This window comes from Pleurodeles waltl, chromosome 3_2 (assembly GCF_031143425.1).
Source record: "Pleurodeles waltl isolate 20211129_DDA chromosome 3_2, aPleWal1.hap1.20221129, whole genome shotgun sequence".
Taxonomy (NCBI): Eukaryota; Metazoa; Chordata; class Amphibia; order Caudata; family Salamandridae; genus Pleurodeles; species Pleurodeles waltl.
Genome location: NC_090441.1, coordinates 48,216,698 through 48,238,656, shown reverse-complemented (window position 1 = coordinate 48,238,656; position 21,959 = coordinate 48,216,698). Strand labels below are relative to the sequence as shown.

Sequence of the window (21,959 nt, the reverse complement as noted above, 5' to 3'; positions counted from 1 at the left end):
ATCAAGTGCATAGCTGTTTGCTGTGTCTCTTTGACTTTAAAGACCATCTTTCTCATTGTGATTATGTCAGCTCATCACATGAGTGAAATTCAGGCGCTTTTTGATGCACCTGCTCTACACAACCTTTTTTTCAGACACGTTGATTCTGGGGACTCCAGTGGAATTCTACCCAAAGTTGTTCAATCTTCACTCTAGCATAATTTCTTTACTCCCTCTCACCACTCAAAATTGGAGTATAAGCTCAATAGGCTACACCCCAAAAGTTTACAATCAACTGTTGTGGGGTTCTTTGGAGCAAAGAAAGACAAGGCTGTGGAGAAGAGGACCCTGTTAAGGTGGCCAGTCCTGCATTAAGATTTGCTATACTCTGGCCTGATGCAAACTCTGCTAGGTCTGAGAGCCCAATCCACCATGGCTAAGGCAGCTACCACTGCATTGCATGCGCCAGTCCTAGATACCTGCAAGACTGCAACTTGGGCATCATTACTCATATTAACCTGCACTACTGCTTTGGCAGCAAGGACCGATGTGAAGAGCAGTTTGCATGCTCGGTCCTTGCTGGGAGGAAAAGTCCTCTGCATGGTAAAGAACATGTACCGCTGCTCTGAGTGCCTAACTATACTGTTGTCTGTATCCCTAATGCTGATTTTTGTTGTCACCGGCAAGCACAGATTATGCACAATAACATAAGCCTGTCTGACAGTTTCAGTCTTGTTGGACCGGAAGAGGTGCCCAAAGCGTTACCCTCATGGTGGTGGAAGGGAGACAGGACTACGGAACACCTCAACTTTTACACCAGCTTCAAGCATGGTACCTATAAGGTCCTCACTTTTGAGAAGGCAGTCAGGAATGACATCAAGAATTTCCAACCGAAACATCCATTCCAGAATTTATCTAACACAGAGAGGAGGGCACTGACCTAACTGGCAGATAATAATACCATTATTATCAACCAAGCGGACAAATGGGGAGCTGTTGTTGTCCAGGACACATTGTCATATAGACCAGAATGTCTAAGACTTTTGAGTGATTCATCTACCTATGAATCGATCCAAAAGGATCTTACCAAGAGTCTCCAACGGACTATCTAAGCAGAAGCAGCATTGGCAGGGTGAATTTCACATCAAGAGGCTGCATTTCTGACTAGTCAGGAACCCCTAACACCCTATTACTACTGTTTACCTAAGATCCACAAAGGGAAGCTACCTTCACCGGGCGGCCTATAGAGTCAGGGATTGGATCTGTCTTGGAACCTCTATCTAAATTTTGCAATCACTTTCCTCAACCAATTGTACGACACACTCCAACCTTCTTGAAAGACATTAAGAATGTGTTAATCACTTTGGACCAGGTTAATTCACAGGGATTGACTGATGTATTGATTTGTTTATATGTTGAAGCTTTATACACCATTTTACCCTAGGATGCTACACTGTCTGCGGTGAAAGATATGCTTCTCCTAGACACATTGGTGGTGGACTGTGTGACACTAGCCCTCAAAGAAAACTTCTTTGAGTTTGAGAACCAATGATACCACCAAATACGAGGGACATCAATAGGCGGTACTTTTGCCACAAGTTTGGCCTATTTGTACATGTATGCCTTTTAAAAAGCGCCACATTCTAGACCCTGGTAGTCCATTTGCCACTGACATCAAGTTGTTGCGTAGATATATTGAAGATATATTGATAATCTGGAGCGGCAATGAAGAGAAAGTACCTGATTTCATTGCTTTCATTCATGGTCTAGATCAACATCTTCACTTTACTGCCACGGTGTAGACAGGAATTGTTTACTCTTATTTGATAGTCACCATCCTCGTGCCCTCCGGATGAATCTACCTTATGGGCAGGTTTTGATACTATAACCATAATTCCATCCTACGCAAAGAATAGGAAGAAGGCGATTGAGTTCACCGCACCCCGGTTACTATTATTTGTATTTTTATTTGTATTTTGTGTGTTATGTGTTACGGCACGATTTACAAAATTTATATCACAAGATATGTAGATGCATTGCCTTATCCTAGCTACAGATTTTGCCATACCTATAGGCTGAGGGAAGATATATTCAAAGATGGCTGCCACGTTACTCTTGAAAATCTACCTATTCCGAGTCCTTTTTCAGTTTCCCTCCCCGATGGGAACACACTCTAAGATGGCCGCCTCCTTTCAATTCGCCATTTTTTTTTTGGGTCCTTTTTTGTGTCCATCGATTTCCTAGTCACTGCCTACATGGGGGCTAAATGCCAGGACTTCACAGTTCTGAATTATTCTGGGGAGCTTGGGCGATGAGGTAGATCAGACTGACCAAAGCGCTCTTCAGTTAAGTGAGTACCATAGTTTGGTTTTCATGCATAATGACTTGGGGCACTCTGAGTTTTATGAGTGACCAGATCGGCTACTTTGAAGTGATATTGTAACATGCGGTGCGATGGGATGCTTGGCGGGGGCTGTCATTAATTATTTTATTGCACACTGAAGTCAATGAGTGACTCAGTGTGACTCACTGTGTGATGAGAAGCTTGGCGGAGGCTGTCAATTTTGTTTGCGTACTAGCACGCTTCATAACTCGGTCTTGGGGAGTGCGGCATTATGGAGCTCACAGAGACATATATGTCCTGAGAGGTGGTGTCCTTAACCCATTAGCAGGCTTTATAACACGTTCTTAGAAAACACATTACACTGAGCACACCGGGATGTTAATAATCTGAGAGGAAGGCCAGCGACAACATTGGACCCTTCCTTACTGACAAAAATAATATTTTGACAGATGCTGTCACAGTTTGGGTACGTGTTAGCAGTGGATTTCATCACAATTATCAATCTGCATGCTTCATTTTGGGATAAGATTATCAATCTGTCAAAGTCACCAGGTCCTCGGAGTCTGTGCACGTTCCCAACATGTCCACCACAAGACAGCTCCAATACTCTGACTAGAATGTCACAGAGTCTAAGAGAGTCCAATTGGGGAAAAGGGGATTAGGTAGGTAACAGCTGGGAAGGAGACCTGTAGGAAGCAAAAGGTTAAACAACACAACATCAGAATAAAATCACATTTAGGTTCATAAAAACTTTCTGTTGAATCTAGGGTTCAGTGATACTCAGAACATGAAATAACACTCTGTTAAATCTAGAGTTCTGTGATACTCGGGACATGAAATAACAGACTGAAAGAACATGAATGGCCTAGCACTAGACTTTAACTAGGCCTCTGGAAAGGAATCAAGAATGGTTAATGCAATGTTTCATATGAACTTTTCATAACATGTCACATAATGTCTAGAAATACAAGAACCTTCTAGAATACTGCTTCAGACCAAACACTGCCTTTTTAACATGAGGACTAAAGGCTGTCTGAAAACCATCCCTGCAAAACAATTGGAATTGTACTAGGAACCTAATATGCACAAAGAACGTCACATTTTGGATTTTTCATCTTCACAAAATAAATATGTGCACATTAAATAACATTACACTTCAATGTTTTTTGTATGGCCATGAAATGATTGCACACACTGTTACCGATCTGGGAATCAAGTTTTACATGAGGGAAATTAATCGTGCACTCTGCTGATTCCAACAGGAGCATGTAAATGTCTTGAAATGATCGCGCAAGCATTTGCCGATCTTAACACCAAGTCTAACACGTGGGAAATGAATTGCGCACACTGTCCATTCCAACAGGAATATGTAAATACTATGAAATGATCGCCCAAGCCTTTGCCGATCTGAACACCAAGTTTGTCATGCAGGAAATGAATCGCGCACACAGCCGATTCTACCCGGATTATGTAAATGCCATGAAACGATCACGCAAACCTTTGCCAATCCGAACACCAAGATTAACATCAAAGCAATGCTTCGCGTACTCTGAAAGTTTTCAAGAATAGGCCCAGAAATTCAAGAGTCTTTTTAGAGTGTACCACCCTGCTCTAGGATCACCAAGATAATGCTGTGCAGGCCTGGAACTTCAAGGTAGGCCTCCAGAACAGGAGCTCAGGAAATTGCTGCTTCTGTGTACCGGGACCTCTGAATAGTGAGCACGTGGAGCTGGGCTGGCTCCCTTATATAGAGTCTGGCCCAGCCCACAGACCACACCCAGTCATGCTGCAGAGAAAACTTCTAGAAGGTCCTAGAAAGGGACCACACCCTAACACACTCAATAAGTCTGCAGCAATACCTTGCAATTGAACAGTTATTGCAAACATCATCAGTGTTTTTCAAGGTTAAAGTCTGCAATGCAAAAGTTTAACAAACTGCATATAAACACATTGCATGAATTATGCTCTTGCATAAAGGCTGGGTTTTTGCATTTTCGTCGCCTGTAGAGCGCGCATTGTCCTGATGTTGACACAATATTAACCTGGGCCTCAACCTTCTGACATGGTACTTGATTTGATGATCAATGTCCAGCTTCAGGGACCTGTCATGGAAGAATCATCCAGCCAACTTGATCATAACACACATACTTTTTCTTAGTCTTTTATGGATCCCACATATTCCGTCAATTTCTAGATGCAGCAACCAACCAATATGATTTACACTGAGGTACTCTGTTATGAACTTACACTTTCAGGGTTTCATGTACTGTATAGATTTTTAGACATTATAAATTAAGTACAAGTTGGGCATACCTATCAGAGGACATTTAAATAATTATTTCTCATGTATTTCACAACAAAGGTTATCAGATTGTCTTGATAGAAGAGTGGCCAGCATCCACGCGATCCTCAGGAGGCCCATGTACCTGACCTAGGAGTGTAAGAATAACTTGTGAGGGATGCTACTCCTCTGCTTTAGCATGAACACATGGTCACTTCACCCCATGTTATGCATGAGTGTGGCTTGTCATTTTCACATAGACCTTAAACACGTGTTTGATGGCATGTGTGGCTGTAGATACCCCGTGCTTTTCATAAGTCTGCCATCTAGTGTTGGCTCGGAGTGTTACAAGTTGTTCTTCTTCAAAGAATCTTTTCGAGTCACGCGATCAAGTGACCCCTCACGGTGATGGTCCTTTGTTAGATTGCTTTCTCTCCGCTGTCTGGTTCGGACGTGTTTCCACTTGCTCTGGTAGATCTTGGTTTGGTCTCTTTCGAGCTTTCCTTTCCATCTTTTTGACAACGGGGTAGAATTTCGATCCTGTATTTCCACATTTTAACTGACCGATTCGATTTTTAGCATCGAGATCAGTTCAATGCCCTTAGGGGTGTCCACGCCCTTCTTAGGCCTACTCTGTCAAAATGCTGGGCTATGGAACGAACTCTGTTTAGGTTCTCTCCTCGATGCCACTCAAGTTTCCACACACAGATCAACACTTGGTGTATAACTTGTGCTTGTCCCGTAACATAAAGAAGAGACCTGCAACACCTGTAGGTCTTTTCAATATAAGAATACTCTCTGGGAATGAAGAGCCCTTCGGTTGGACAGAATGGACAGTCAGTTTGCAGACCTCCTAAAAGCCCAAGAATGGGAACTCCACCAATACTTTCACCTCTGGGGAACACCAGAAATAAATCTCTTTGCCACCGTAGAAAATTCAAAATACCAAAACATTGCGTCCAAATACCTACACTCTCAGTCCAAGGGCAATGCTCTGTGGATGAATTGGTCAGGGATATTTGGTTACGATTTTTAACCTCTCCCACTCATTCCATTTCTGGTTCGCAAACGTAGACAAACATCCCTCACCACGATCGTTGTAGCCCACACATGGGCACGTCAACCTTGGTACACAACACTATTGGACCTGTCTGTGACTCCCCAACAGACCAGACCAGTCAGACATCCAGACCCCAAAACAATCAATTTTGCAATATGGCTCCTGAAGTCGTAGAGTTTGGATATTTACAACTTCCCTCTAAATGTCTGGACATTCTTAAAGAGGCTCGTAAACCTATACCTAGACAGTGTTATGCTGTAAAATGGAAAGGTTTTGTATGATACTGTCAACCTAAACACATTGATCCACTCAAAGCATCAGTGCAAGATATTGTTTATTTGCTACATTTACAAAAGGCAAATTTAGCATACTCATCTATTAGACTTCGTTTACCAAAACAGACAACATATTTCTTTGTTCAGAATTCCTGTAATTAAAGTGTTTATGGAAGGACTAAAGAGGGTTATTCCATTCAGAATTCCTCCAGCTTGGAACCTTAATATTCTCCTTACTAAACTTATGGGTCCACATTTGAACACATGCACTACTGTTCTCCCAAAAGTAGTCTCACCATTTCACATTAACCAATTACCTGTTTTTTTTTTTTTTTCACACAGCCAGACTGTCGCTGAAAGAGCTCTCCACACACTAGATGTTAAATGAGCTCTTATGTATTACATTGACAGGACTAAAGGTTTTAGAAACTCTCAACAGCTTTGTGTAGCATTTTCAGTGCCTCACAAAGGCAATCCAGTTTCAAAAAAGGGAATAGCTAGATGGATAGTCAAGTATATTCAAACTTTTTATTTGAAAACTAAGACCATTACCTACACCAATTATCTCCTAGGGCACACTCTACCAGGCCTTTTTAGGAAACATTCCAATGGCAGATATTTGTAAGGCTGCTACTTGGTCTACACAACACACATTTACTAAGCACTATTGTGTAGATGTTTTAGCTAGCCAACAAGTAAATGTTGGCCAGGCAATGCTCAGGAAACTTTTTCAAGCTACTCCAATTCCTACAGGCTAGCCACCGCTTACTTGGAGGGGGGCTGCTTTACAGTCTTTTCAAAGAAGGTATACAAAAGAGGTGAAGTCCCACTCCAGAAGTTCATGAGAATATGAAGGTACAAATTAATTTTATTGTTGTACAGGCATTATAGTCCCAAATATACAGAAAGTCACTGATTAATAGGACAAAGTACAAGATCCAAGGTCCAAAGATGATGACCAAAGGAGAAGAGAGGATCAGCCAACACGTGTTTCGCCCCCTCTGGCTATATATAAGCCGGGGCTTTCTCAAGGCACGCGAAATGAGGCAGACATGTATCAAATACAAACTGAAATAGTCCTTTTCTTAATGCAGAAGAGTCAAAATGCCATGCAAATACGGCCGAGAACAAGGAAGACCACGGGGAACGGGAGACTAGTGGTTTTTGGGCCCCTCTGTTTGGAGCTGCTGTTTTCGTTTTCAAAGAAGGTGTAGCCACACATGCCATCAAAAGGAAAATATTACTTACCTCATAGATATCGGTTTGTGGCATGCTGCGCTGTAGATTCACATGCGGAATCCCTCCTCCCCGGAAGGCTTAAGTCGTCGTAGTGATCTTCTAAAACTACTGTACATATGTTTATACACAGATACACATGCAATGCACTATTCCGCCATCTGGTGTCTTTTCGGAGTCACTGGATTGAGTGACTCCTCCTCTTGGTCATACTGCGCATGGGCATCGACTCCATTGTTAGATTCTTTTTTTGCCGCTGTCAGGTTCGGACGTGTGTTCTCTCGCTCCAAGATTTCGAATCAAAAACTTTTGAAAACTCCCTTAATCGTCGGTATTGTTTCAATCGCGTTTCTACCTAGCCTCGAACCGATAGTACAGTTGGAAACTAGATTTTGCCCTTCTGGGCACGTGCGCCTGACTCGGGCCTGTTTGGGCCTACCGCGTCGAAGCCTGATGGACCGGACTCCATTTCGATTTTGTCCTCGGTGTCACAATAAATTTCCCTACACAGATCAACACCTTGTTTGTAATCTGTGTCTTTCTCCCAATAACAAAGAAGATGGTGAGGCCTGTCGATCGTTTCGATCCAAGAGACCCTGCATGATCGGAGAGCCAGAAGATTGGAAATGGCACCTAAAAGTCCAGAACATCTCGACATCTTGGAGGAAGAACAAGCGCAGACAGCGGTCTCCATCCAAGACACCCACTCCAAACAAGAATCAGAAGAGGATAGGCCTATCACTGCTGGACAGCATGTGAGTAAGTCTGCCCCTACGCCCACATATAAAAAAACATCAAAGACATAGGGTACACCACTGTCAGAGGGCCATGGTTTGACCCGAAAAAAGACTCTTGTTGACCGACATTCGGGTTCGGCGCTGAAAAAGGCCACTCCTCCTTCGACATCTGAGTCAAGTAAATCTGTAAAGAGTTTTGCCTCAGACTCGAGTAAGTGTCCTCGCTCCTCGGAGTTGAATCCTCAACGCCCTGCTTCGGAGCCGAAACAACAGACTCCATTTTCCAGATGGGAAAAGCTTCCATCTTCGGAACCGAAAAAATCTTCTTATTCAGAAGACCAAGGACTTTCGAGCCATGTCAAACAGAGTTTGTAATCACTGCATGAAAAATCTTATAGACCTTCTGATGAGGACACTGATTCAGCCTATCCTGGAGGTTATGGATGAGGGACAATCCAGAATTCACATCCACAAAGAGACTGGCAGAATAGTTACTGCACCTCCTCTGCAAACCAAAAGGAAGCTGGCCTTTCAGGAACAATTAGACACTGCTCAACCACCAGCACAAATGTATAAACAGAAGGAGAAGCCAGCACCTGCCCCTAGTTCTCCCCCTCGTTCACCACAGCTTTCCTTTTCACCCCCACCCACTAACCCACCAACTTTACCAATTCATTCAGAGTATTTGCATGGTGATACAGTGGATACTTGAGATCTATACGACCCAGATCCTATTCCTGACCATGACCCTGACTTATACCCCTCCAATCCTTCTCCACCAGAGGACTCTACTGCATACACGCAGGTTGTTTCCAAGGCAGCTGCTTACCATGGGGTACTTATGCATACTGAACCCCTAGAAGAGGATTTCCTGTTTAACACTCTATCCTCCACCCACTCTAGATATCAGTGCCTTCCTATGTAACCTGGTATGGTTAAACATGCAGATAAAATGTTTAGTGAGCCAGTCAAAGCTAGAGTAATTACTCCATGTATTGACAAAAAATACAAACCTGCTCCTACACACCCTGTTTATATCACACACCAAGTTCCTCCAGTCTCTGTGGTAGTGCGTGTGGCTAGATAGAGGGCTAATAGCCAATCATCAGGGGATGGTCCTCCCCCTGATAAGGAGAGTAGGAAATTTGATGTTGCTGGCAAGAGAGTGGCCACACAGGTGGCCAACCAATGGAGAATTGCAAACTCGCAAGCCCTGCTAGCGAGACATGATAGATCTCACTGGGATGAGATGCTAGAACTCCTACAGCACCTCCCAAAGGAACATCAGAAAAGGGCACATCAGATTGTAGAGGAGGGTCAGACTATTAACAATAATCAGATACAGCAGCCAGAAGTGTTAATACTGCCATTACTATAAGACGACATGAATGGCTGTGTTCTTCTAGTTTGAAACCAGAAATCCAGCAGGCAGTACTCAACATGCCATTTTATAAAAAGCATTTGTTTGTCCCTGAAGTCGATACAGTCAATGAACAACTGAGGAAAGACTCAGACACTGCCAAAACAATGGGAGCATTATACACAGCACCATATAGAGGCTCCTTTCGCAGGCAACAGTTTAGAGGAGGATTCAAGCCACAATCCACTGAGGCTTCTACCTCCCAGGCAAAGCAAGGACCGCAGCAGCAGCAATACCAGAGAGGGGGATTTAGAGGGTCTTACAGAGGCCAACATTTTAGAAACAGAGGAAAGTTCCAAACCTCAAAACAAGCCACTACACCATCCAAACAGTGACTTATTTACCATCCCTCAACCCCACACCTCTTCTGTGGGGGACGACTGCAGCAATTCCACTCTCATTGGCAAAACATTACCACAGACCATTGGGTGTTGTCAATTAGCAGCAATGGCTATTGCCTAGAATTGATTTCTACCCCTCCAAACATTCCTCCACGTTACCACAGGCTGTCCCCAGAACACAATGTTCTATTACAAGAAGAAGTGCAATCGCTACTACTAAAGCAAACAATAGAATTGGTCCCACATTCTCAACAAGCAACAGGAGTATACTCAGTATACTTCCTTATTCCCAAAAAGGATGGCACTCTCAGGTCCATCCTAGACCTCAGATCTCTAAATCTATATATCCTGTCAGAACACTTAAACATAGTAACTCTGCAGGACGTCATTCCCCTACTACAAAAACAAGATTACATGACTGCATTAGACCTCAGATGCATATTTCCATATACCCATCCATCCAGCTCACAGAAAATACCTCAGGTTTGTCATAGCAGGAAAACACTACCAGTTCAAGGTGTTGCCATTCAGCATAACAAAAGCTCCAAGAGTGTTCAGTGTCTAGCGGTAGTAGCACCTACCTAAGACAACACATACATGTCTTTCCATATCTAGACCATTGGCTAATAAATTCAAGCAATTTTATACTATGCCAACAACACACTCGATATGTAATAGAGACCTTACATACACAAGGGTTCACTCTCAACTACCAAAAATCTCATCTTCAGCCAGCACAGGTACAACCTTACCTAGGTGCTATTTTAAATATGCAAAGAGCCCTAGCATATCCAAATACACAAAGGATATACCTTTCCAAAATCTCATACCACAAATACAACCAAATCAACAATACACTGTAAGAATTATCATGAGAATCCTAGGAATGATGGCATCCTGCATAGCAATGGTACCACATGCAAGACTCAACATGAGGACACTACAACAGTGCCTCTCACAACAGTGGTCTCAAGCACAGGGTCAATTGCAAGATCTAGTGTTGGTGGATGCCAAACGCACAAGTCCCTTCAGTGGTGGAATCTTACCAATTTAGTGAAGGGGTCATTTCAAGATCGTGCCTCAGACCACAATAACAACAGATGCATCAATGATAGGTTGGGGAGCTCATCTCAGCAGCCTTCCCATTCAATGGGAATGGGATTCGGAACAAATAAATTTTCACATAAACCCTTTAGAATTATTAGTTGTATTCCTTGCCCTAAAAGCTTTTCAACCCCTTCTCAAACAGAAGATTGTTCCGATAAAAACAGACAATATGACAACCATGTATTACCTCAAAAAACAAGGCGGGACACATTCGTCCCAACTGTCCCTTTTAGCCCAGACAATATGGAAATGGGCAATCCACAATCACATTCATTTATTAGCAGAATACATTCCAGGAATACACAATCAGTTGGCGGATCTCCTAAGTAGGACCCACCAACAGACTCACGAATGGGAGATTAACTTTCAGGTACTTCAAAAGTGGGGAACACTAGAAATAGTTTTGCAACAAGCAAAAACGCAAAATGCCAAAACTTCATATCCAGACACCCACATCCTGTATCCAAGGGCAAAGCTCAATGGATCAACTGGTCGGGGATATTTGCTTACGCTTTCCACCTCTCCCACTACTTCCCTTTCTGGTCAACAAGCTACATCAGACATCTCTCACCATGATACTCATAGCCCCAACGTTGACACAACAGCATTGGTACACCACACTTCTAGACCTGTTGGTAGTACCTCACTCCAAACTTCCAAACAGACCGGATTTGTTAACACAAAACAAAGGTCAAATCTGGCATCCAAACCCTAGTGTTCTCAAATTATTGATTTGGTTCCTGAAGTCATAGAATTTGGATACCTAAAACTTCCATTAGAATGCATGGAGGTGCTCAGCAGGCACATAAACCTAGAAACAAAGGACTTGCTCGGTGAAAAACAAAGCGGATTACAACATATTGTTATTCCTGCAGCACCTGCCTGTTACCCCCAGCTGAATACTCTCCTAGGTGGTCTGAACTCTAATGGACTCTCATCGTTACTATTTTAATATTACTGTGTTTTGTAGTTCTGGTTATTGCAGCTCTTCTTGCAGGAGAGGCAAGAGGGCTTGGAAGACTCTGAAGTGGAGAGTGAAACACAAGAATAAGGCGATCATAATGCCTCTAGTGTCTATGGGCTATTCTCTCTCTAAGTTATATTTCGAGCACAGCATGTTAAGCTCTAAGCCTGCCTTTCAGGTTCCCCCGAGAGGACATCAACCCTCATACCTGAGCAAAGGCCTGTAATCTGCGTCAGCATCTGCAACAAGGCATTCAGCATACAGTTGTGGTTCCCTGGCTGGAATCTCCCTCTTGACGTGTACTAGGACTAGAAAGTGTTTTTATAACTAACACAATAGATGTTCTAAGAAAATGTCCCTACGTAAGGATGTGTATTTTCTACGAATGTTGAAGACTAAACTGCTACCACGTTTACCGGCAATGTACCAGACTGTAGCCTTGACTAAAGCACTGGGCGATCTAGAACAGTGGTTCCCAACCTTTTGACTTCTGTGGACCCCCATTTTATCAATACTGGAGCCCGGGGAACCCCACTGAATCCTTATTGGAACACAGGGACCCCCAAGGAGTCATTACTGATAGCTGGGACCTAATATTATTAAATTTTTTAAGCAGCGCAGACCCCCTGAGGAGGCTTCGCGGACCCACAGGGGTCCCCGGCCCACAGGTTGGGAACCACTGATCTAGAATGCATTGTTTGAGAACACAGTGCTGAACTAAGCTAAACAGTGTGATAGAAGAAATTAAAACAAGACCATAAAATCTGGGTATTGTAAAATAACAGTGCGAAGCTGAATAAATGTATCTAGGGTAAGGTGCACAGCAGCCTAGTATGTTAAACTAACGTGCATGGAGCTATACTTAAAATGGCTACACAACACCCTCCCCTTGTCAGTAGAAAGTGATTCAAGCCAAAGCTAAAATACCCTAACCTAAAATATGTAAAACCCTACTTAATTTTGACAAGTTAAGAAATTACACAAGCATATTACTCGACAATTTAAAAATGAGCATGTGGCTTAGAGACAAATTCAAAGGGAAAATGTCAATTTAAAACAGTTCCGAATCAATCGCAAGTCATGGAAAGCAAGAGATCTTCCACTTTGGCAGATGACAAAACCAGAAAATCCGTGCCAAAAACGACCAAGGAGCAGGTATGTTCCATAGCCTCAGTATCAACCAAGGCGGCATCCCGTGCAGTGCCCATAAATGAGTCGATGTTAACTTCCTCCAGGAAGGGTAGCTCGTAATCCGCTTCTCTTAGCAAACTCAGCCGTAGTGCGCATGTCTGGTAAGGATCCCTCAACGAGAACATCAACAGATCAGCATCAATCACTAAGGGGCGTTGCTGTGAAAGACAAATTTCCAGTGCATGTTCGAAAGAGCACCAGTGGCACCGAAACACGGGCTGCACACAATCCAAAACTGGTCTGAATGACAGACCAGTCACACCCCAAATATTCCAGGAGTGTTGCTCCAAAGTACTGCATCATGCGTTCAAGACACAGCTGTGCTGATGGGAGCACCTTCATTTGTCCTTGTTGCGGCGGGACAGCCATTGCGGAAAAAGAACTGCAACAGCAAAATGCCGGCTAATAAAGCCAGAGTTATTGGAAATCCCCCAAAAATACTTCAGAAAATTGAGTGGATAGATGAAGGTATCAAACCGAATATAGAGGAGAAGGTGTGAACAAAACCAATACCAACAGCTTTGAAAAAATGTGCTAATCCAGCCGTGCTGGACGCATTAAATATACGTCCCACGAGTTCACCGAAGTGTCTCGGAAAGCTTGTGTTTAACAGGGACTGTATTTCTGCCGACGACCTTGCCACTTAAAGCGCGGAAGTCTTGCGTGCAGATATAAGGGCCACGTGCTTCTGAAACAAAGCCTTGAGTCTGCTCAACTTGTAAAAATTCACCTTGGAAGAGGCAATATGAGGCCAGATGTCAGCTACCTCCCTTAAGTTAGTGGGGGGAAACAACACGTTCCCGCAGCATGTAACAACTTTATTTCCCGCCCGCATGCCACAACAGTCTTCACTATTGAGTAGGACGTAGCTGCCGTTTGAAAGCACCTGGAACGTGCGTTTAATCAAGGGGACTGGAACTCCCTTCAGATAGCAAGCCAAGTTTGCAACCAAGGCATTACACGCGCCATGCAAGGACAGCTGCTTACAGATCATCGAATGGCTGACTGAAGTTTCACATTCACTACCGCTAAGAAAGACCTCTTTCATGCCATTGACGCATTTGTACGAGAAGGGAAGCTCCCACACCTCATGGATGTAGCTATCTCCCAGCTTTTCATATCTGCCTACCGGAACGTGTTTCAAACAAGAAGTGAATTGTAATGTTGAAATAGGCAGATTAATAACCCTGTGTATTAACCACTCTGCCGAAGGATTTTCGGCCACGGTAAAAGGCAATCGTTCAATTTTTTCAATGTTCAGCATGACATAAGTTGCTTCTTTCTTAGCCATTAGTTGTTGTTGTCGCGTCAAATTAAAGGAAAAAAATATTTTTCTGGCACTGATGTGCTGCCATGGAACGCGACCCGCCTTCAGTGTTTGAAGTGTCCAACCCAACTGCATAATGGACCTGGTCTGACTCTGTCCATGATATAAGGAAGACCTATCAGATCGTATAATGTCTATAGCAGAAGAAATTATGTTATTAATTGTATATATCCGGTCGGACAAGGTGTGAATCCCATTATCCACAACAGCTAATGCCTTTTTCAAATTCTCCTGATCTATTTGCCTTAACCGGGCTGCAGCCTCTTGTTGGGAAAGTTTTCATATTTCATTGTATACTTCATACAAGAAGCGCTTCCTACGTGGTATCTTGGGGCCTGACAAAAAATCTAGTAAGTCAGTGTTGTTAGACAAGAGATTGAGGTGTTCCTTAACCGCATCTAGTGAGGATGATTTTAGCCCCTGTTGGCACAATTTTCCTACACTATACGTCGTAACTGTCAGCATGTTCTGGTGATATATAGCGAGGGTCTGGCCTACTAGTCCGGAAACCCCCCAAGGAGGTGACAAAACATTGATGAGCCGCAATAACCACCCGCCTGGACGGGTCAGTGAAGCATTAAACGTACCATTTTGGACCCACTCATTGAGCTCGTGTGTGGTTGCATTCGTGTACCTTTGCCAGTTATCAAATTTTAGCCATTGCACTCTTATATACATGTGGCACGTCTGTACTTTTAACTCATTAGTGATGAAGGCATATTTCATGCCTAGGGTTGCACCTTTCTTGGGCACCTTATCCAGGTCTTCCAGACGTAAAAACATTGAGTTGCAACCTTGTCAGAAGATTTACAAGTTCTCCTTGGATGCACCCACAGTTCTGAAAATGTCAGGAGTTCCTCGAGTTCCTTAATAAAGGTCATAGAGGAAATCCCCCCCCCCCCAACCTCCACCCCTCTGCCAACTGAAGAACGAAAGATCATTCCTTTTAGGCCTGCTGGTTCAGTCTTCTAAGGTGCCCTCTTTTTCTTTTGTTCAGAATTTCCCAATAGACCATTGGAGTTCAGCTTTCTCGACCTTTTGAGAACTACTCCCACAGTCTCTGTCAAATAGGGGGGAGGGGTAGGCCAAGAAGCTTCTCCCAGGCATATAGCAAGAAAAAGTGCTATTTACTTCCTCGTCTTCACCTAGTGTAGTGGTGTTTTGAGTTGAGTGCCAAGACATGGTAGTAAGTAGCAGTGGTTGTTCAATCCCTACTATGTTTCCACACTAAGTCCTTCCCAAATGTGCAGCTGGTTACAACAATCCTTGAGGCCCCATTTCAGAGATTGTTGAAGATAACTGGAGAATGTCTAAGTCAAATGAAGGCCTAAACTATCATTCTGCCCTCATCAGTAAGGAAAATAAGAGTTAAGTTTTGTGATTTTGTGTGGTCATTCATGATCTCTTCACCCTTCTTACATTCATTATATAAGAGATTGTTGATGTTTTTCTCTTTAATATCATGTTTTTTCTGCCGGGTATCTTTCACATAGGCAGCATCCCATGATTGACCTTTGTTCTACAGGCAAGGCCTAATGAATGTTGTCTACCCTTGCCAGCTCTGTACTCGGGAATTCTGCTTAGTCTAACTCAGGATTGGAGAGCCCAGCATGCCCAGGTTATGGGGCTGTTGTGGTTCAGATAGATGTGGCTACGTTTAATAGACCTATTCTCTTTGGCATGGATCTAAAAATTGTATTTAACCAATGTAAGAAGCTTGGTTTCCCAGTAGGGCAAATTCTACCACAAATGTGCAAAAACTAACTCCTAGTCATTTAAACAGTGTTTCTCTCAGACAGTTTTGTCTACCTCTTAGTAGCACAGTGCCCAGACTGAGGGCAACTTCAGGGAATGTATTAAGGATTAACAGTACCATTGCAACACTTGCACCAAGAAACAACCAAGTAAAGCTCTTGGACAAATTTGGTAAAATCAAGAAGTACTTTACGATTAAATTAAGGCCAAACAACACAAATTGGTTTTGCCACTGAACAATTACAGCTTCTTAAAGTGACAGGTCCATTCCACATTGGATCTCCATTCTGCATTGACAGTCGATTAAAGGTTGTGCACAGTACTCACAAGTGGTCACTGGAGGCATAAGTGTTTGACTGGGACTCAGGTGCTGTTCTCTGTATTTAGGGGTGACATCCCGGAACACATGGTGTGGGTGCACTGTGGGAGCACACCAGCACACTTGAGCCATTTCATAAACCTGGACACGGAAGAAAGCCAACAAACTATTTTATACTTTCTTTACTTGATGTGGAAAGATTTGTGCAAGCACTTCTTGTATTTGCTAATAACCGGTTGATTTGAAAGATGTATTTACATCCGTACGGATCGGTTTTAGGAAAGGTGAGTGTCCATGATAATGCGCCTCACTTGTCAACTGTTACAAACAAGATTTTAAAAAACAGCCAGCTTGTAGGCAATTTAGCTGTTATATCTGCTTTAACACTACGTTTGATAAAATTGACAAGCAGATTACAGAACAAATTGGCCGAGGTTGACTGACCTCAATGGCTTTACAGGAGGACACCTGGAGCAGGTTTAAATGAATAAGCAAGTTGGATTCTTTAATAAGATACCCACTAAAAATGGAGTACATCCTTCACCCTAAAAATACATTTCTACCAAAGCTCTAGGTACATCAGTTCTCTCGTAGGGGTATTTCCATGTATAGTCATAAGCACTGAATAGTTCTGCATGCCTGCGGGGTTCTGGGGTCCCCACAGGCGTGCGGAACTATTCAGTGCTTATGGCTATCATGGAAATACCCCTACGAGAGAACTGGAGTTACAGGTAAGAAACTATTCCTTTTTTTTTTTTTTTTTTTTTTTTTTTTTAGACTGTTCATGACCATGTAGTAATGCAAATTACCGCAATTGGATTGCAACATCTTTTTTATTACTCTTTATCTAATTAACTAAATCATCTTATTATTAATCTGACAGACAGAACCAGTGATATTCAAGAATGGAAATAATGCCCTGTCATGCTTTATAAGTGGAGGTAAAATTGAATGTGTGAAAGGATATGGTTATTTAGGAGTCCATCAAAAATAATCTCTCCTGGAAACCTCAGTTATTTGCATGGAAAAGCTCAAAAAGTAGGCCTGAATAAGAAGACTTCACTTTGAGTTTGTTTATGTTCCCTGTTCTTCTGTGTTAAGTGGTTTTGAAAAACAATAGATACGTTCTGAGTTACATTGCAAGTAAATATTTCAGTCAATGAAATGTTTGACTGCTCTGAGTTTCTGAATAATTTTAGTTTGAGATAAGGTACTCCCCAAGAGGTGATTAGGATGGAGTTTGGTTAAAAAAAAATTCTGTGGGGACAAAGATGGGTGAAACTACACTGAACTATTTGTTTAAATCTTAGAGCGGCAGGACAGGTTTTTTTCTATGTATACTCTGCGTGTGGAAACATACCAAGCAGGGCAAAGGATAGGAAGCATTACCTACTTATTATCAGTGCTGGAGCACTACCAATTACATATCATCTGCAAGAACGAGACTATAAAGTGCTGTATTGCTGAATGTACTGTGCATGCCGACACTAAGCTAAAGGTTTTTGAGGCTTTTTGTGAAGTTGTAAGTAAACTGAAAATGTAGTTGTTGATCCTGCATGTCACGAATGTTAACTTTGAACCCTCAAATTGTTATGGTTTACACTGCACTACAGAAATAAGAATTTGGTAATATCGAGCTGGACATTGGCCATGTTTACATAGTGTGTTTGTACAGCTTTTCCTAACTATAAGGAAAATCTATTTTAAAACTAGTTTTTGTCCAGGTAAGGACAAGATTGGTAAAGTATCAATGCTGCTATGTTCCAGTGGACCGAATGTGTGTTCTAGCTGTAACATGTATGGCCTTTCTGTATCAGGTTATGTATATTATGAATTAGCCACACAATGCTTTTTGAAATAATTGTTAGAGTAAATATTCTGTGACTCCTGAAGCAGAATTTTTATATATTTTGTTTTAACTCCAAACTTGGAAAAAGAAAATTCCAAATGCTTTGCTCTGTAGTCTGTCTTGCAAGCTCTAAAATTAGAATGGTCCCTCTTAGTAAGACCGCCTCTCAAAATGGCTGTAGAGTGAGCCATACCTCTGGTCCCTAAAGTGAGACTGAAATCCAAATGTATCCTTATCGTCTGACACATTGCTTTTAAGATATGTAAATACAGGGAGGACTCTGATGTTATTGGTTTGAAAGATTATTCTCAATGTGTTTCTATGTGTAGGCCACACCTGACAATGCAGTCAATATAAACATTATCTAAGGGGTACATTGTGACATGAAAGATTATATGCAAGGCTTAGTAGTATGGGGAGAGCATGGTTCTTGTAATAGGCATGTAAATGGACTGATGAATGGAATGCACTCATTGTTTTGAATGACTCTTCTCTCTGCTTTTAGTGACGCTCGGTACATGGCCCGTGATGTGCAGAACACCTTTTATGAAATTGTGGCAGAGTTTGGAAAGCTGGAGCATGCTCAGGCTGTGGAGTACGTTAAGAAACTAATGACAAAGGGCCGTTATTCCCTGGATGTCTGGAGCTAAAACTATCTTGGTGGAGACCTTCCTGTTGGCCACTGAAGAAACTCACATGGAGACGATACACAGACGAGAATTACAACCGTGGGATGCATTCCAACTCGATGGTCTTCTCTCATCCGCCCTTGGCTTATCATAGCAGGCGGTGGCTTCCTTTAGACTTCTTTCTGGGAAGGAGTAGCAGGCATGAACTTTATAATTACTAATCTGAACCACTCTTGGATTCCTTAAGTGCTAGCCTTCAGTTTGTTTGACTACACTATGGTTTCCAAGGTTAAAAACAAGGAACACAAACATTTTAATAAAAAAATCATGGAAGGTTTTAATATTATCTAGTTTACCTTTCTACATTTTGTGGATTGTACAGGGTCAGGAGATGCATTTCCCCCCGTACCTCCACAGATCTGTAGTTGTAGGGGGCCTGAGACGGTTGTTCACCCCTGCGTCTCCTAAACTCCCTTTGTCCTTATTAATGGAATGCTCACAGGAAAATAAATCTCGTATTCCAGTTTGTGCTACCTGCTGCCAAAATCTCTCTGACGGAAGTGTAGTAACTTGTCTTGGTTGCAGAGAACACATCAAATACTGAAGTTGTTTAAAAAAAAAAAGAACCTCGGAAGTAACCTTCTCATTGGTTCAACAAAGTAATGAAACCCTTGTAAGGAGAGCAGCATTTATTTTTCTGTGTGGGCTGTGAGTATGTAATGTGATTGATCTTTGTACGTCTACATGTGTTTTGTGTCCATCACTGCACTAGCGTCTGTCTAGTACCTGGGTAGTTTAGCCCAAAATACCAGTCTGCGTTTGTCTCTCTGAATTGGACGAGCGCACCTTCAGCCAAGCTCAGCTAGACGTCTGACCTTAGTGAGATATTTCTGCGGGTAGGTTGTGTGCAGTGTGCTGCCTCAAAAGCTATTGTCCTTACCTTCCTATGGCTTCTTTTCGGTCAGTCCTTCACCCTGGCATAGCCCCTTTTCTTCGAGTATACATCACGAAAGGGACAAAGCAAAAATCGACTCTACCAGAGCCCAAACAACTAAACTACCAGACATCTTGCCATTTGAGCCCAATGATGGCCTTCATATTGTGTACCATGTGTCTCATGGATAGTATTGTTGTTTGTGTGTCTGTGTACAAAAAGTTCAACTAACTAAAACATATAATTTATCTCATCCACTATTACTTAGCTGGGACATTGAAATTACTGTCAGCTTGACTTGAGAGCAGACTGACTGTAGAAATATAACCGAGCGTCCATTTCGTTCCTTGTGACAAGTGGATACCTTCTGTCTATTTCCTATGCGACAGATGCTCGTATCGTGTAGAACACCGGTCCAGCTGATTGGATGCCTCTGAATTATTTGATTTGTAGGACACACCTCTGGGCAGTAGATTGCTAATCACCACGACTGCGTAGGCCTTGTGAATTGTCACTGCCAGTGCTTCACTGGGGGTTCATCGGGTTTCTTTTAACACCTCGAAATCAAAGGTCTCCAGTGCAGGAAACTGCTGCCAATGTGCTGCAAGTTCCAGAGCTTCTCTGAGCCCATGCCATCAGTGGCTGGGAGCACGTTAAGCAGCCATAGAAGCCACTGTTGCACTTTCCCTTAATCGTGTTCTTTTCTCTGGAAATCCCTGGTGTTCCAAAATGCTTTTAATGCCTAATGTAAATTAATAGTTAACTTTTGAAATATGTCATAAGAAAAAAACAATTAAATATTGCACAGTACTATTTCCAATAAATGTAAATAATTTTAACTATACCTTTGAACCTTGAATAAAGTATATTGTTTTCCATCATTTCGCATTAGAGAATATAGCAAGTGCTTGAGTTCTTCTCTGGTGCAGCACCTTGAAAATGTGAGCACTAATGGAGAAGGTGCTGCATTGTGGCTATAGCTCAGTCTGTTGTGTTTCTTGGAGCTGTGAATAGGAGCAGGTCCTAGTACCTGTTTTTCTGATGGAAAAAGGATGCAGCTGATGGAGGGAGCGTACTAGGGGGCTGATCCGGTTTCAGAAAGGTGATCAATGGTTTGGATTGCAGTAGCCCAATAATTGTATGGTTGCAGAACGTATGCACTGTTAGTTTTCAAAAAATATTTTTCAAAGGGAAAATAGTTGAGTTGTAAAGACGCAGGTGGTCCGAGCATTAGGTGTACCTGGACAGTAGTTGCCGAAAGAACTGGCAAGAGCAAAGCTCCAGGTACACTACAGTTACTTGCATTACGATTGCCTGTCATCCTCCTTGTGGCTTACCAAATTACAGGGCTGCTGTGTTTACAAAAACCGAAGCAACCAAGTCTACCCTTGTACTCTCGTACGTTTAATACAGCCTTGGTGTGAGTGGATCTGTCCCAAAACGACAAAGTAAATAAACAGGTCTTAGCAATGGTTCAGGTTGACAGTATCGGACTATAGTTGTGGTGTTCTAGCGAATGCCCTCTTTTAAGAAAATCTGTTTCATCAAATTAATTGGAATCTGGCGCTTGCAGATACAATTGGTGATTTTAAAAAATGGTCCAAAGCAAGTGTAATCTGCTGGATACACAGTCGACCAGGTACCAAAATGTGTTTATTTTATTGCTAAACATGCATTTGTGGAAAAAAAGCGGGATCCTTCCTTCACATCCCAGGTCCTGGGAGTCATTTTATGCTTTCAGACCTTATGGACTTTTTGGTTTAGTGCCTTTGACTATAGCAGATGGGGACTTCAGTGGTTGTGGTGCATAACGATTCATTGGGGTAGAGCTAGCACTCTTCGGCCCACTTTGTACTTCACTGGATTTTTAACATTTCCTATTTCTGAAATGGGGGTTCTTGTTTACTCTCAGTGGCTCTTTAAGGACTCAAAATGATCTCCTGGATGTCCAATGCAAATGGTAGCCTAAATTTGATAGTTGAAATAAAGTATTTTCTACATTGTAACTGTCTTTTTGGGCATTTTTTCAGTCTTCAGCTTCTTGTGTATTCTCTTCTTTGTTTTCCTCCTAAAAGGATGACTAATACCCTTCAAACAGGAAGTGTGAAAAGTGCACAAATTATGTAATCTTTAAGTAAATAAGTTATGCTCCCATGCAGAATAAAGGTTAATTTCCTAGTCACGCTGGCCGACTGTTAGGTATTAGCCACA

The 21,959-nt window shown here is 42.4% G+C and overlaps 1 protein-coding gene across 3 annotated transcripts in view; it reads left to right on the top strand.

Moving 5' to 3' along the window:
- POR (cytochrome p450 oxidoreductase) overlaps positions 1-21,754 on the top strand; it is a 374,224-nt gene extending 352,470 nt beyond the window's left edge. For all 3 annotated transcript variants that reach the window (XM_069226728.1, XM_069226727.1, XM_069226729.1), the window contains one exon: positions 18,691-21,754. In XM_069226728.1, coding sequence (XP_069082829.1) covers positions 18,691-18,835 — 145 coding nt within the window. In that variant the 3' untranslated portion in view covers positions 18,836-21,754. The remainder of the gene's footprint in view (positions 1-18,690) is intronic.
- The last annotated feature ends 205 nt before the right edge of the window (positions 21,755-21,959 follow it).